General features: G+C 35.7%; 1 protein-coding gene across 1 annotated transcript in view; it reads left to right on the top strand.

Moving 5' to 3' along the window:
• The window catches only part of LOC138825062 (transcription factor SOX-6-like), a 237682-nt gene that overhangs the window by 98887 nt on the left and 122561 nt on the right, over positions 1–16234 (top strand). Inside the window, exon 5 of the mRNA XM_070019448.1 lies at positions 14944–15067. Coding sequence (XP_069875549.1) covers positions 14944–15067 — 124 coding nt within the window. The remainder of the gene's footprint in view (positions 1–14943; positions 15068–16234) is intronic.

Genomic DNA, 16234 nt, shown 5'->3' with positions numbered 1-16234 from the left:
AGTTAAATATAATTAAAACTGGGCTTTGTGTTATTCATTTTTGGGATTTTTGATGTAGATATTTTTAGTCCTCACTTTCAATCATCATGAACCTTTGTGGTTGATAATAGGGCTGTGGAAAATGTCAAAAGTTGTGAATTACACATTTAGGAATTTAAATTATGTCAAAAATTACTTCAAAAATTACATCATTGGTTTGATGTTTTGTTATGAGTACTGTGAGTTCTAAATATTCTGGAAGAGACCTAATGTTAAACATTACTCCTTTAACATCCAAGTACACATGTCCACATTTTCCTCCTGTATCCGTTTTCATAAATATACAGTCATCACTATAGTTATTGGAGTACTGGTGTGCAGATGATAATTGAAATAAGAATTAAATAACTTCAGTCAAATCAATATATTTTCTTATATATATTTTCCTTTTGTATATGTATTGGGAGGAGTGAGAATAGGAAAGCACAAGTGCCTTCTCTCTTTGTTTCATGTTCCTACCCATAAAACTGTAAGGCTAAAGTGACCTGTCTCAAAATCAGACTTAATTTGGAGAAAATAGCCTATCTTTATGTTTTGTTTACATAATGTTGCACTGAATACCACCTCGATTAATTTAAAATATTAAAAATTAAAATATAATATAAAATAAAACAAAGGAAACTTTGAATTTCTTAGCTTTTTTAAACAGTGAATGATCACTTGTGACTCCTTTAAGAAAACATGGTGAAGTCTATGTCAGAAATAAAAATGTTAGGGGCTGGGAAGGTGGCTCAGTGGTAGAGTGCCTTGCATGTATGAGCTCAGTGGTAGAGTGCATGTATGAGACCCTGGGTTCGATTCCTCAGCACCACATAAGCAGAAAAAGCCAGAAATGGCGCTGTGGCTCAAGTGGTAGAGTGCTAGCCTTGAGCTGAAGAGCTGTAGGACAGCACCCAGGCCCAGAGTTCAGGCTCCATGACCGACAAAAAGAAAAGATATAAAATTTAAAATAAAACACTATTAAGAAAAAATGAAAAAACAAATATACATAGAAGCTTCAATCAATAAATTCATTTCCACTGTGATTTCTGATTACTTCTTCTCTTTTCTCATTTCTCTTTGTTATTGAATTTCTACTTATTTTAAGCTGATCAGATTATTCAATTATTAGTTGAATTAAGTTATTGCTAATCAGTATTAAATAGTGCTATTGTCCTGTTTAATAACAGAGTATCTTGATAAATTCTAATTTCATTTGGCAAATATGAAATTAGTGTTAATTACTAAAAAAGGAAAGCTAAGAGAAACTTAATTTAACTAGTATTTGGCTGGTTTGTACTACATTTTTCCATTTTAATGATCTTTACTATTAACTTTAACCACAGAAGCATTGTAGATAGCTTGGATTATTTAAAATACCATTATATATTGTTTAGAAAGATTGTCTTAAGAATCTGCATGTTAACTTTGTCAGTTATGTTTGAGCTGAGTGCCAGTGGCTCACACCTGTAATCCTAGCTACTAAGGAGGCTAAGATCTGAGGATTGCAGTGAAACTTATCTCCAATAAACCACTCAGAAAACTGCAAGTGGCACTGTGACTCATGTGATAGAGCACTAGGGTTGACCTGAAGAGCTGAGGGATAGAACCCAGGCCCAGAGTTCAAGCCCAATGACTGCCAAAAAAAAAGATGTTTGGAGAAAAGTGTGACAGTTCTATAGTCATTTCCAACCATATTCTTCTCTATAGACATCAAGGAGTGTATGTGTTTGAAAGAAATGTGCTTCTGCCGTCTACTGAAGCAATGGGAAAATCGTATTTTAGTCAGTCATTGATCAATCAATCACATACTTACACTTTGCTTGGCATATTTGAAGGTACTGCCCCAGGAGCATTATTACAATTCTGCGAGATGTTTTCCGCTTGAGAAAATGTCCACATTGTCAGACAATTGAAGTGGTTTCGAAGCAAGTCTTTCCTCTCCTTACTGTACTAGGGTCAGGTTTTCTCTAAGTCTCAATACTAGTACTTTCTCTTAAAACCCTGTAGTGACTTGCCATCACACTTGGGAAAAGATCCAAATGTTGGTGGTGCTTCATCTTGCCCAAAAAGAACTGAGCTATCCCTGACTTTCAGTCTTTTCCCAAATCATTCTCTCTGCTCCTCCTGTCTGTCCTTACTAGCCCTGGCACCCAAGGCATTGCGGTCTTAGGCATGCACATGTCTCCTACCTAATTGTTTTTCCTTTTCTTTTTTCTTTTGAATTGTTTCTCTATCAGCAAATCTCAGGTAACATTTGATCAGTTCTTTAATTCTGCACTTCATGAACTTCCCAAAGAAGCCTTTTTTGAATATCCCTATCCAAATTAGTTCTTTCTACTCCTGGCATACTTTCTGTCTGCCCTCTACTTCTCTTAATCTTTCTTATTATCTTACAGTATTTTTCTTCATATCACTTGTTATCAGCTAGCCTTTATTATATTTATTTATTTTCTTACACATGTATATATACATACATGTGTATGCACACAAATATATTCATACATATAGACATATGTCCATCCACATACCTATATATATTCCTTTGTGGGTTATCTGTTTCTGTATGTATAGTCAATAATAATATCTGTTGCTACTAAAGAATCTAGAGTAGTATCAATTATTAAATATTTGTATAATGAATGAGTTAATATATCTACATAAGAGACCTATACAACATAGTATATGTAATGCAAATTTTGACAGAGGAAAGGAAATTCACGTTAGAGAAACTTACAGTGGAGGTGAATTGGTGCGGAACCTTGACAAGTTAGCTAGGTTTGGGAAGATAATAAACGGGTAGAGCATTCTGTATGGCAAGTGAGAAAACTGTGTGAACAGACTCAAACTATTTAAAGCAAAAGCAGAAAGATTATGCTCCAACATGACAGGAGTGCATACCGTTAACATTTGGCTGAAAATAGTAGCATATGTTAAAGACTGAAAACCCTGAAGGCTATTTTACTTAGGGCTATATAATCATTGTTGACCCTCTTTCTCAATATCCTTTTTTAAAAAAAAGTTAAGATCACTTCTCTGTCCTTTCTCCCCAGTCACACAGGCAAGCCCTTTCTCTCATGTTAGGGTGGATTCCCAGCAGTCAATATTTAAGACATTTATTCATGTTCTTTACACAAGCCTTCTCAACTTGAAAAGCCTCTGGTCTCCATGATAGCTTATTCTTTACCGTTTTTCAATAAGTTGTATTATTATTTTAGAAAATTGTATCCCTTCATCTTCTGGTGAGAACGGTTTATCATTGCTTGACAGGATTATAATTGATGATGAGGAAATTAGTAAAGAAGCTTAGAGAAATCTCTTGGAGTTATTCTAAATATGGAAGAATTGCAACAGATGAAACAGGAGTGGTTAAGTCATTAAAACATTTTGAAATAAATGAAGAAAATCAATTTTATATGTTCTTAACAACTAGGGAATTTCAAAGTTAGACTATGGCATAGCCAAAAGAAAAGCCATCACTATGATGGCATATGTTTGGAACAAATTTATCTTCAGATTCCCTCAATTTGAGGCTGGTAAATGATGACAGGAATGTGACTGGATTCAACAGACTTAACAATAATTAGAATTGTTGTAGCTTAGTTTTTAAAAAGATAGAATAAAAGTTTTGAATGAATTTATATAATAAATGTTTGTGGAGACCTACTCTATACAAAGATTTCTACTGAGCCTTGGGGGAAAAACAAAGTCCTTGCCTTTAAGTTGCTTGCACATAATTTTAACAAGACCTTAACTTTAAAATGTAAACCTGCATTTATGGATGAGAAATTTAATAATTGAACTCTGGTCATTGCTAACAGAATAAGCTTGTATAAAATACTTCAGGGGTAAAAACCAGATTGCCTTCATTACAGGTCAAAAGTTTATGAAAGGTTTATATCTGGATTTGGTTGTTACAAAGAATGGAATGCCACATACTTCACAAATGTTACATGTTTATATGGCATTTATACAAAATTTGAAAAAAATTAATTTTCATCCTGGCAAAACACTTTGATCATTGTGTATTTAATGAGGTTTCCATTTAAGAACAACAATCATTAGTCTTTAATATGTTACATACCTCTCTGGAAATAAGACAAGGTCGAATAGAAACATTCATCTTCACTAGTCTTTGGAAATATCCAAAATAATTGACTAGCTCAGTCTTCTGAGATGGCCTGGTGACCACTAACTGTGACTATTTGCATAATAGTCAACTCTTCACTTCTGTAGTGATAACTGTTTGTATCTGATTAAAATTAAGACTGTTTTAGTTCTCTTGACTTTTCCAGAAGTTGCAAAAATTGAGATTTGCTGTTCTGCTTTAACCAAACAAATGCACACATGGGGATAACAATATGCTGAGTTTATGCAGATTTTACAGCACGAATCTGAATAAAATACCCACTAATAGATCCTTAAGGAGTAATAAACACACATGAATTTTCCTTAGTTGCACTTTAAAGTGATTTTAACATACTACTAGACCTTAACAATAATATTTAATTGACAAGATTATGCATTTGTATGGATTGAAAAGGTGGTAGATATCTAATTCCAAATGAATCATAAATTTTACTTTTGCATAACATGTTTTATTAATTTCTTTATGGCCAGGATATTCTATTTCCCTCCTGGTGAGAGTTTCTTAAAACATAGTAAGAAAATTTAAACACATTTAATTAACATTTTTCATCCTTTTTATAAAGTAACCTGATTTATGTCCTCATAAATACTCTCAATTTTTTTGTGGGATATGGACCACAGAAATATTGTGGAAAAATACCTAATGACTTTTTTGGCTATGATTTTTCATTTTCAAGCAAATCTTTTTCTGTTGACCATATTCCAAAGTAAGCTGCCAAACTGGGTGATATATACTAGTTTGTCAGTGAAAACAACCTAGCAGTACTACCTGATGAAGTAAAGCTAGAGATATATTTATTTTCTAGTTCCTAGCAAGTAACAAACATATAACAATAAGTGCACAATAAATGGCTTTTACAGAGTTAAGATTGGCATTGGTGTCCTGCATGGAACATGTTTCTCAGAGGTCTAAGAGGTCAATACATATGTGTCAAGATCTCCATATCATGGAATAAGGGACAAATAAGTAAAAGATGGCAGGAAATAAGATTATGTTGGTGTAATCTGTGTTGTTTTCTTTGAAAATCCAGTGTTCAAACTGAACATATACACATGAATGGAAGATAAAATAGGAAGGCCAAAGTAATGATGCTTGACTGCGGATGATCCTGGTGGATCAAGGAGATGTCTGGCGATTTTACTAACATGCTAATTGAGCAAGTGTATAACATCACATGGAGCATACAAAAAGTAATGTTCTAGCATCTCTCTATGGAAATATACCTAAAGAAGATTTTTAAAACATGAGTATTACCCCTCATCATGCTCTTACTTGCAAAGAGAATTTCTTTCCTGTGAGAGAGCTAGAAAGTGCTAGACTGTGAAGTAGATTTTGAAAAACTATCTTAATAACTCACCCAGAAAATAGCTTTATTTGCTTTCCATGCTTTATTCCTGGTAATGGGAGTAGGGACAGAATGAAGCCAGTGGCAAGGTGTTTCAAAAGAAGGCTTATTCCAGTTACCCTGTCTACTAAGGAAGCAGAATAAAAGGAGTTAATGCTTTGTGAAAACTCCAAGCCAAAAATTCATGTGACCCAATCTCAGCTAATGAAAAGCTGGATGCAGGGTTATGTATTTGTCATCCTAGTGATACGGGAAGTGTAAGCAAGACGATGGTGGTCTAGGTATAAATGTTAGACTTTATTCAAAAAATTAAAGCAAAAAGGGATGGAGGCTGCCTGCCTGTTACGCACCTGCCTGATAAGAGCAAGGCCCTGAGTTCAAACCTCAGTATTATTTAAAAAAAAAAAACTAAGAGGGAGAAAAGATACATCCTTTTCCCTTTCTCCTGTAAATATTTCAGATATTGTTAAACATATTTAATAGCCTAGTGAAGAACTATTTTCCTCTTTACAGTAACTTTTTATTATGATGTAATAGCTCTTCATTTCTCACTAAAGCAAATGACTTTGAACTACTAGCATATGAATTTTCAAAAGAATATTTAAACTATAGAATTTAAGTTTGTTTTACTTCTTCAGGGGTCATCTTGGCCATTTAGTGTGAATCTTAAAGAATGCTGTAATAGTACACAAAATTGCTGAAGATATTCATATATTAAAAACAAGTAGTTAATAATGGTAACATACTAGTGTCTCTGAGAAAAGAAAGAAGGGAGGAGGAGACAGAGGAGAGGGTTGAGAATACAAGAGAATGGAGAGGGAAAGCAAGGAGTAGAGACATAGAAACAGAAATAAGTAAAGAATGTTTCCCAGGTGTAGTTATATTAGTTATATACTGTATATGCATCGGGTAGTTGTGAGAAATGTCTGGGAATATTTCTAGGAAATATGTGTCCTAAATTTGCTCCATAGAATTTCAGTTTGAGGGCTGGGTAGGTGGCTCAGTGGTAGAGCGTTTGCCTTGCATGCATAAGGCCCTGGGTTCAATTCCTCAGTACCACATAAGCAAAAAGAAAAAAGCCAGAACTGGCGCTGTGGCTCAAGTGGTAGAGCACTAGCCTTGAGCTGAAGAGCTGAGGGACAGCGCCCAGGCCCAGAGTTCAGGCCCATGACCAGACCGCCCCCCCCCCCCCCCCCCGCCAAAAAAAAAATCACCAAACAGAATTTCAGTTTGATAATCTTCTGCTTGGTGTTAACTAGATTTGCACGAAGTAGTATTTGCTATTCTTTGTTAGGTAATAGCAGCTAGAGATATGCTAATTGTTACAACTATAAACCAAAGTTATATCAAGATGTATTTTAAAAACATTCTTAAGTTTTCTTTTGGAACAAGAACATTACAGTTCTGTGTCTTCTGCAGTTGTATTAATAAAATTATCCTATGGAAGCTGGACACTGGTGGCTGACACTTATAATCTTGATGCTAAGATCTGAGGATCATAGTTTGAAGCTAGCCCAGATGGGCAAGTTCACAATACATTTATCTTCAAATAACCACCAGAAAACTGGAAGTGAAAGAAAAGAAGCTTGAAGTAGAGCCACTGGCTCAAGTGGTAGCATGCTAACTCTTAAGCATAGAAAGCTAATGCAGAGTGTTCAGACCCTAAGTCTAAACTCTGCTACTGCCACAGCACACACAAAATACCCTGTGGGAGCCTGTAATAAGAGCAGTTCTTAGATCCTTAATATTTAGCTCTCAACCACTGATCACTTCTTCCAAAATGACTTCTATGTTCTTGTCTTTAAGACACAGGCAATGGGGCAGGTACCAGCCATTCAGGATGCTCAATTTACTTAGCAAGAAATAATTTGTGAGTTAAAATAACTAGCGAGTAACCAAGAATTCAGTATATAATTTAAGATTCTTCTGTATCCTTCAGGTTATGGTCAAGCAAGAGTCAGTTTCCTGACTACTAGATTATGATTTGTAAAGAAGAAAGGAGCAGTCATACCCTTTAGACAGATTTAACAATAAAAAGATTGAAACTAAGAATTTCTGTTAAGAAATTGATTTGTGTTGTCTAGAGACCTTTTCCTCTCTAACTTTCCAAAATTAACTGAGGTCCATGTACTGTGGTTAGGCATGCATTTTTTGGTAGAAGAAGACACTTCCCTGACCTTGAAAGATTTTCATACAAGGCTTTTGGGTCCTTTATTGCTTGTATTCCAATTGCCTCAGCTTTTATAATGATAATACTATATAACACTTTTTTTAGTAAAAATATAGATATTCATGTCTTAAAGAATATTTCTTTGGAAAATGGTTTCTAAGGTGCAGCCTACAAGTTTATTTTACATGTGACCACCTAGTTAATTAAATTAATTAAGGTATTATGTTGATTGTCTTTAAGTAGTTGTATAAAGAGGTTCCAACTCAACGTAACAGTTTGTGAGTACAGTGCATCCTGACTGATGTCACCTCTTCCATTTGTCTTTATGGGGGAGAGAGGCTGCTTCCATCAAAATGATGTCACATTAATAAGGAACCTGTCAAATTATAAAGTTTACTCAAATTTCCTTTCCTTTCTCTTTCCTGTGGTTGTTAACTTGATTTCTTCTTCTTATACGTTATTTAATTGAGTTAATGAAATGTACATAAAGCAAAAAGAAAGGCTATTAAAGAAATGCACCCCCTTCCCCTGTTTCTGTCTGCACTACATATCCCAACATCCAATTACAATCTCTTTCTCCCTCCCTCCATCTTTCTTTTGTCTCTCTTTATTTCCTGTCATGGTGTACACATATCTGATGCATTTCATCTAGTATATGGAAGATTTCTCCACTTAAGCCACACAAGAAATGATTTTCTAGAAATAAAGCATTACATTTCTCACTTGATTGTTGTCTTTCACTCAGTTAAAGGACATTAATATGCACACGATTTTCTGTACAAATACTGCCTATCACTAAAAGAAGTTAAATAATCTTCATGAAAGAGAAAATGAGCCCCCCTGAGTGCCACTCTGTTTGCATATTAGCATGTAGCCAGGTCTCTGCCAAGTTGCTCTCTGACTGACTGCTGCAGATGCTCTTTCTCAAGTATTCTGAGTCACATCTTTAGTGCAAGTCTTCAGGGACAAACAATAGCACCTGTTCCTCACAAGATATCAGGCTAGTTAGCCCATTCATGTATCTTTAATGAAGCTCTGGGGCAGATGGCAAAAAATGGCATCATCAACAACTTAGCACAGAGAAAACAAAGGCGATAAGTGTTGATGCAACAATGCTGTTTTATGAATTGGAAGAGACAGAACTGAAGTGTTTCCCACCCATCTGCTGCTGTCTTGATGCTCTAAAAGATGCAAGGAGCACCCTCAATTAAATTTCTAGGCATGTAGCTATCAGATCATGAACGTATTCCTCACCTCTCCAAAAGTGAAACTCTTTGGTCAAGGATTGTGGAAATCTAGAATAAATGGACAGTTGTGCCTTGGAGATAGGATTCCTTTCACGATGCATTAAGCTTTGCCCACAGTGATGTTCCTGGTTTCTCATTAGTCATTCAGTACACAGCCAATTAGTGTTTACTTACAAAGCAATAAAAATAATACAACTTCCATGCTGAGATATATTTTGGCCACATCATTTTTCTTTGTACTAATAAAATCAGGTTATCTTTTTTTATAGGACAATTAAAGAATGTGCTTAGGGAAAGTTCCAATTTCAAGAAAAAATAGATGGATGCTATTTGAAATTTTGATAACTTCTTGAGAAAGACATGTGGAGACTGGTTACTCTTTGATGGAGTGAGAAGAATTCCATTTTTTTAATTCTTTAGTAAAATCTTTAGTAAAATCTTTCTGAGAGTTGCTGTTTTCCTAGTATATCAACAAATGGGAACTATGATGATGGGAAGTAGGGATAGGAAAGGTAGGACCATCCACAGAACAGGGTGTAGCTTTTGTATTTTCAAAAGTTTATATCTGCTCTGACGATTGGTAGGCATTACAATGATCTTTTCTGAAAAATAATTTCCATAAGAGGAATGTATTTGGATGCTACCTCTTGCTATTCATTTCTGTCTCACATTGGACTAATAAACTTCTAGCACATACAATAAATGAACCATGAAAAAGGAGTAGTTACTATCAGGCTTTATACTCAGAGGTCATTGAAATATATTGGTTAGCTTTCTGCAGAAAATGGGAGTTTGGTTGTTCCTTGATTATTTTTTAAGATACAGTAGGTTTAGCACATGGGAGAATCTGAATAAGATCAATATTTGGGTTGCTATATTGCAAAATATTGTAATATTTTGCAAGGTATTATCACGGTTAAGATGGGTGAAAGGTTCAGGTGACCTCACTGCATTGCTACAAATACATGTAAATCTACAATTTTATTGATAAAAGCATGTCAGTAATTGCTATCACAAAGAATGACTTTCCTTAACTCACTTTGATCTGTTTAGCTCACACTTGTAATCCTAGCTACTTAGGAGGCTGAGATTTGAGGACTGAAGTTTGAAGCCAGCCCAGGCAGGAAAGTCCATGAGGCTTTTATATCCAATTAACTACCTAAAAGCTGAAAGTAGAGCTGAAACTCAAAGTGGTACAGTGCTAGCCTCCAGCCAAAAATCTCAGGGACTGTACCTAGGCCCTGAGTTCAACCCCCAGGACCAGCATTCCTGCCTCCCCCCATAAAAAGTATGCACATGGACATTGACTTAAAATAACACAAAACACTTTGATCCTGATCTGGAATGGGAACTGAAACCTAGCACTTTTTAATGGACAGTTATTTAACTAACTCATAACTTTGTCTTTCCCGTTGATTAAGTAAGTACCTCATGGGATTTTCAAGATTAAGTGAGATACAGCATGCAATTACTTTTCCAGTACTAAATGTATAGGAAACACTAAAAAAATATTAACTATAGTGGTTATTATTATTATTACTGTTGTTATCAGCCTCATTTCTACTGCTTCCATAAGGAAAACTAAAAGGGAGCTTTTCATCACCTGTGCTCAGCCTAGATTTTAAGAATTTGCTGGATGGATCTTCTAGCTAGATTTTAATAAAGGGTATTCTGAAATTTTACACCATAATTCTATTTAAAATAAGATATAATTTGAACTAAATGACCAATGATAATGAATATACTATAATAAATAATTGGAATTACTGACAATAAACATTGAGCTTGGTAAGAAATGTACGCATTATCCTGCCCATGTAATTGTAACTCCTCTGTACAGTATGTTCACAAATAAAATTAAATTAAATTTAAAAAAAAGAACATTGGAAAGCATTTATAGTATCCAAATTCTGGAACTGCATCCAAAAATATACCTCTGATATGCAAAATTGCTTTCAACTGCAAACTTCCAGGTTTTCTCTGCTAAATTGATTTCTTCCTTTCCTATCACCGATTTCCCTTTTCTCTTGCTGAAGTCCCAGTGATGTAGTAGAAAAGCATTGGGTATGGTGAGTGATAGTTCTGGACTGTAGTTCCAAGTCTGTCATAGTGCAGCTTTAGCCTTATGTATACATTCTATCTCTTCTATCCATCTCTTTTCTATTGGGAAATTATGAGGTTTGGACTTAACAATTCTCAAAATGTGGTTGCTGGACCAGCAGGATCAACTTCATTTAGGAACTTGTTAAAAATGTCCACATTCCAGCTCTGTTGGAGGATTCAAGTGTATGAAAATGGGGGCACTTAAGAAGCCCTCTAGTTTGTCCTAGTTACACTAAAGTTTTAAGATTACTGCTTTAGATTAAATTTCTACCTAAAATTTGAGTTGTTAGACCCCATCTCAAGAGTTTTTCATTGAGTAGGTATGGTATGGAGCTTGAAATTTTGCTTTTTTAAAACAGTTCTTGGGCTGGGAATGTGGCTTAGTGGCAGAGTGCTTGCATGCATGAAGCCCTGGGTTTGAGTCTTCAGTACCATATAAACAAAGAAAGCTGGAAATGGCTCTGTGGCTCAAGTGATAGAATGTTAGTCTTGGGCAAAAGAAGCTCAAGGATAGTGCCCAGGCCCTGAGTTCGAGCCCCAGGACTGGGGGGAAAAAAACAAAAAACAGTTCTCATAGTTGTTTTGAAAACAAGTCAGATCATCTCTCAACTTTATGATTCTATACTTTCTTGCTTTCACAATGTCTTCTATCCTCCCCCTTTTTAATTGCGTCTTTCAATTTATTGAAACTATCTGGAGCTTAACATGTTGGCTCAGGACATGTTGGCAGCCAGGACAAAACCACATACAAACAAAAGGACTGAGGGTGTGGCTCAAGTGATAGAGCTCTTGCTCATCATGCCCAAAGCTCTGAGTTCAATACTCAGTACTGCCAAAAGAAAAAAAACGTCTCTGGATAATAATAATCAAAGTTGTTGACATAGCTTGCCTTACAGAATATTACAGAGAGAAAGGAACTTCCCAATTCTTACAGTACATGTTAATATGGAACACTTGTAATTTTTTGTCATTACAAATGACTAAAGCTCCTAACTACTTGAGAGGATAGAACTACATCGGGAGGGTCTTCATTTACAGCCAGTCAAATGGAAAAATTCACAAGACTCCTTGAAAACCCATCGCTAGGCATAATGATGCACACCAGTCATCCCAAACTACATGGAAGGCTGAGAACTGGAGGATCTCAGTTCTAGGCTAGCCTGTATAGAAAAGTCCACATGATTCCATCTCCATCATCAGAGGCTGGACTAAGTGGCAGGCTCCTGTTATCCTAGCAATGATGGGAAGCCTAAGTAGGCAGATCATGGATATGAAGCACATGTCTAGGTTAGAGACATGACCCTATCCTAAGGTAATCAGCAAAAATAAGGTTGGAGGCAAGGCTCATGGTGGAGAACTACAGCTTAGCAAACATGATCTCCTGCTTTCAAACCCTAGCACCACAACAAAACCAAGGAAAACCCAATCATAGCAATTTTCTTAGTTATATACATAAAAATGGACACTTACAAAGGAGACAATTTTGGACAGCCAGCCAGATGCAAGAATTAAGGTCTGGTTCCTAGTTGCCATTTACCTCTTTTGTTTTCTTGCCAGCTGAAGAGCTTTAGTGACCACTGTAAAACTAAATTTGTTTTCGTAAATGCTGTCTAATATGTAACACTAAAGACCCTGAGTTACTTCTTCAAATGATCTTTGTAAGCTCTCTTCTTTTTTCATGGTTTTCTAGAAACTTGGGATGAGATAATGCTCTGGGAGGCATGGTTGTCTGCTAGGAACATGACCAGCCTCCGCTTGCCAAACTGGATTGTTTAGTTGGTTCATGTTTTCTCTCTTGGCTTGAAATAGGCTAAGACTTACTGGGTGTGCTTATCAGTAATTTGATCATTTTCAAATACTGAATATGCAAACTACACACAAAAAAGTAAGGAACTAATCTTTACTGTGACATTACATTACTATTATGTCAGTCACTATATCATAAGCTTTACTTGTCTTGTGCATTTGTTTCTCACAATAACCAGGTGAAGATCACCTTATATCTTCTCTCTCAGGCTTAATATCCCAGTTTCTCTGGCTACTTCTAAATAGCCCTAGCAGAGTTTAACACTTTAGCAAATAATAGTTGGATGAAAGATGGAAAGAATAAATAAATATGATGCCCAGACTTTTTGTGCCCCTTGCTAAGGCATTAGGCAGCCCTAATGTGTTCTAGGTACATACTGGGACTAGACTTCTAGAGGAACATAAAAGCATTTCCTGCACTGCGCTCTCACACTGAACCCTGGTCAACCACAAAGAATGGTATTTTGTTTTATGGCTTAGAACAGTGCTCTCATCTTTGACATTTTAGGTTTGTATCTGCTCACAACAAGCTGGAGTTGATCAGCAAACCCATTGCTTTTCTCCAAGGTTAAAGGCAAGACCTGGGCACTGGGGGATCAGCTCCAATTTAAGCAGAATAAGTCTGTACTCTAAGGCACAAAACTTAGGCTTACCTCAGCTAAAATGGAAGAAATAGCTGCTCAAAGCTAGTTTCTTTCACGCCCCACTGGCAAGGTAGTAATTGCACAAAGACCTTTTTATTATAAGTTGATTTTTCCTGAGAAATGAATTCAGAAAAATACTTTAAAGTGTTTATTTTTTGCTTGCCCTTTATTAACCCACATCTTAGGGTTTTCCCTAGAGAAAAACGGTTGGTAAATGAAACCTCTCAGAAGCATTTCTGCATAGTGTCCCCCACTGGGGAGAGAACAGGGACAGGACAGGGCAAGTTGGTGCTATTTGTACAGGGTCATCAGCTAGGATATGGAATTTTGCCTAAAGAGGAGATTTAGGAATTTAGACAGGGGAAGGGATTGGGGTTGATACAGTTACTGGTAAATGTTTATATCTTAAATAGATTAGTATGCAGCCCTTTTAATACCTGTAACAAGCCCAAAGATCCTGTGTGAATGAGAATCACCTCTTCTGATGCATCTTTGTTTTGTATTTTACATGAGAAAAGTCCTGTAGTTTACACTATAAAATTGTGCCCTCTAAGCCAGGACAAAGCTTTGTGTCATGCTATCCTAGAATCAAGGCAAGCTTGCACATAGTAAGGAAGGGAGCTAAGGAATTAAAATGTAATTTCCACAAGCATAATTCTGTCATAGCTCTTATTTTCTTTATATGGAATACAAATACTGATATAGAGTGAAGATTTTCTATTTTGCATTTTTGTGCTCTTTGATACATTTATTGAGGTCAAATGAAATTTGATATAGTAGGATTTATTATGAAATGCTCTCTGAATACAACTCCATAATTACCTTGCTACATGGTAGTACATAAAACTGTAAAACTGCTTAGCCAGACAAGCAATTTATATGTTACATCGAGGTGTGTATGGCAAAGAATATTAGTTTAATTGGGAACCACGATGTGGTAGCCTTAAATCTGAAGAGCTATATGTTTAATATAATGCAGCGAGGCTTTGGAATAAGATATCTAAAAGGGGAAGATACAGCCTTTGGAATACATAACAATTAGATATTATTTTCTGTCCAAGGGTACTGAATGCTATTTTAAAAATAAAGCATAGAATGCAAAATGGGTGAAAGGGCAAACCTCTCAATATTGTAGAAAAGAAGCAAACTTATTTCCTATAGCTCTGTGCTTAAAAGAAAGAAAATAAAAGGAAAATAAATCAAGAAAAAAACAAAGCCACAAACTACTGTCCACTGGAAGTAGAGACAAGGCCAATTTAAGTAAAGTTATATCCTTGGTAGGTTAATAACCTCTGAAAAAAGAGATCTGGTGGACTTTGAGTTTTTTCAGCTTGCAAATCTGGAATGAGCTTAGAGGTGGGTGGCTAGCAAGGTACCTAGGCATCACTAGGGGTGAAAAAAACAAATGCTTCTTGGCACACATTTGCTCTCTGTCTGACCATAGGCTCTCTTCTGTTTAGCAGGTTCAGGGTCACATGCCTCCGCTCATGATCCCAATTTTTCCACATGACCAGCGGACCCTGGCAGCAGCTGCTGCCGCCCAACAGGGATTCCTCTTCCCCCCTGGAATAACATACAAACCAGGTAAGTAGAGAAAGCCAGAGATTTTACATTCTTTTGGCAATGTTCAGATCCACATGTTTCTGCTTAGCAGTCACAACAAACATAGGAACATGCAAGGGGGACTGCAGATTTTTTTAAAAATCATGGAAGCTTCTCTTAAAGTAAATTAGAATTGAGAAGAGCAAGAATCGGAATAAACGAACTGGTTGCTAACACTTTTAGTTTCATTCTTCTTGAGATTGCTCCGAATTCACAGATAAAATTTCCTAGAAAATGTTGGTTAGCTTTCTCTCAGAACTTTACAATGAATAATTGTCTCTAGTTAAAGATTTTTTTTCTAACTCCCACAAGCCTTTGTCCACTGGGAAGCTGGTCACATCCAATATAAAATATGTTATTGCTATTTTTTTTCTGTCAGATTTCCCTTAGAAAAAACATTTTGAGCTGATTTAATTAGTTTACAACTAATAGGTAGATTTAAAAAAATAAAGTCTGAATAATGAAGTATTTAGTAATATTTTTCATTCATCTTTGAACCTCAAAAACAGGTCACATAACCTTGCAATGAAATATGATTTAGCAAATGTTATGGTTTTTCTTTATTCCTGTGAGTTTGCTGGACTCCTGGGGAATTCAATTAGGGACATAATGGTTTGAAGCTTCTTTCAGAGCCTCCTTGTAAACAGGGCTTTAAATGTTTAAAGATAGGTTGCCAAAGGAATCCAGTGTAAGAAGATAGTCAAGTAAATAGAAGTCAACCTTAATTTCATTTGTGCATTCTTTGTAAGTGACCTCAGCTCAGAAGTAGTGACCTTGTTCCACTCATTAATAATTTTTGTGTCAAGTTCTTTTTACCACATTAACCTGACTATATTAACTACCAAGTCTGAATGTAACAGATCTAAGTATAGTGATTTCTTTGTATATGTGACATAAAATGAGCAAAAACATTTTAGTATGTTTTGAGCAATAAAATATAAATCATTTCACTAAAATTCTAAAGAAGTTTACTAAAAAACACAGAAACAAACAGTTTTATGTCCATTTTAATTGCTTGCTACCATGTATGCTCTTTTGCATTTCGTAGAGGACTCTCTTCCTTGCAAGAAGATGATGTCTGTGACAAAACTTAAATGATTCAAGGAATAGAGGTGTTAACGGATTGGCTAATTTAAGGGCTGATTGATA

This window comes from Dipodomys merriami, unplaced genomic scaffold (genome assembly GCF_024711535.1).
Source record: "Dipodomys merriami isolate MVZ:Mamm:240054 unplaced genomic scaffold, mDipMer1.0.p SCAF_133, whole genome shotgun sequence".
NCBI lineage: Eukaryota > Metazoa > Chordata > Mammalia > Rodentia > Heteromyidae > Dipodomys > Dipodomys merriami.
The sequence above is the reverse complement of the archived record's forward strand: the minus strand, read 5'-3'. Positions and strand labels throughout refer to the sequence as shown.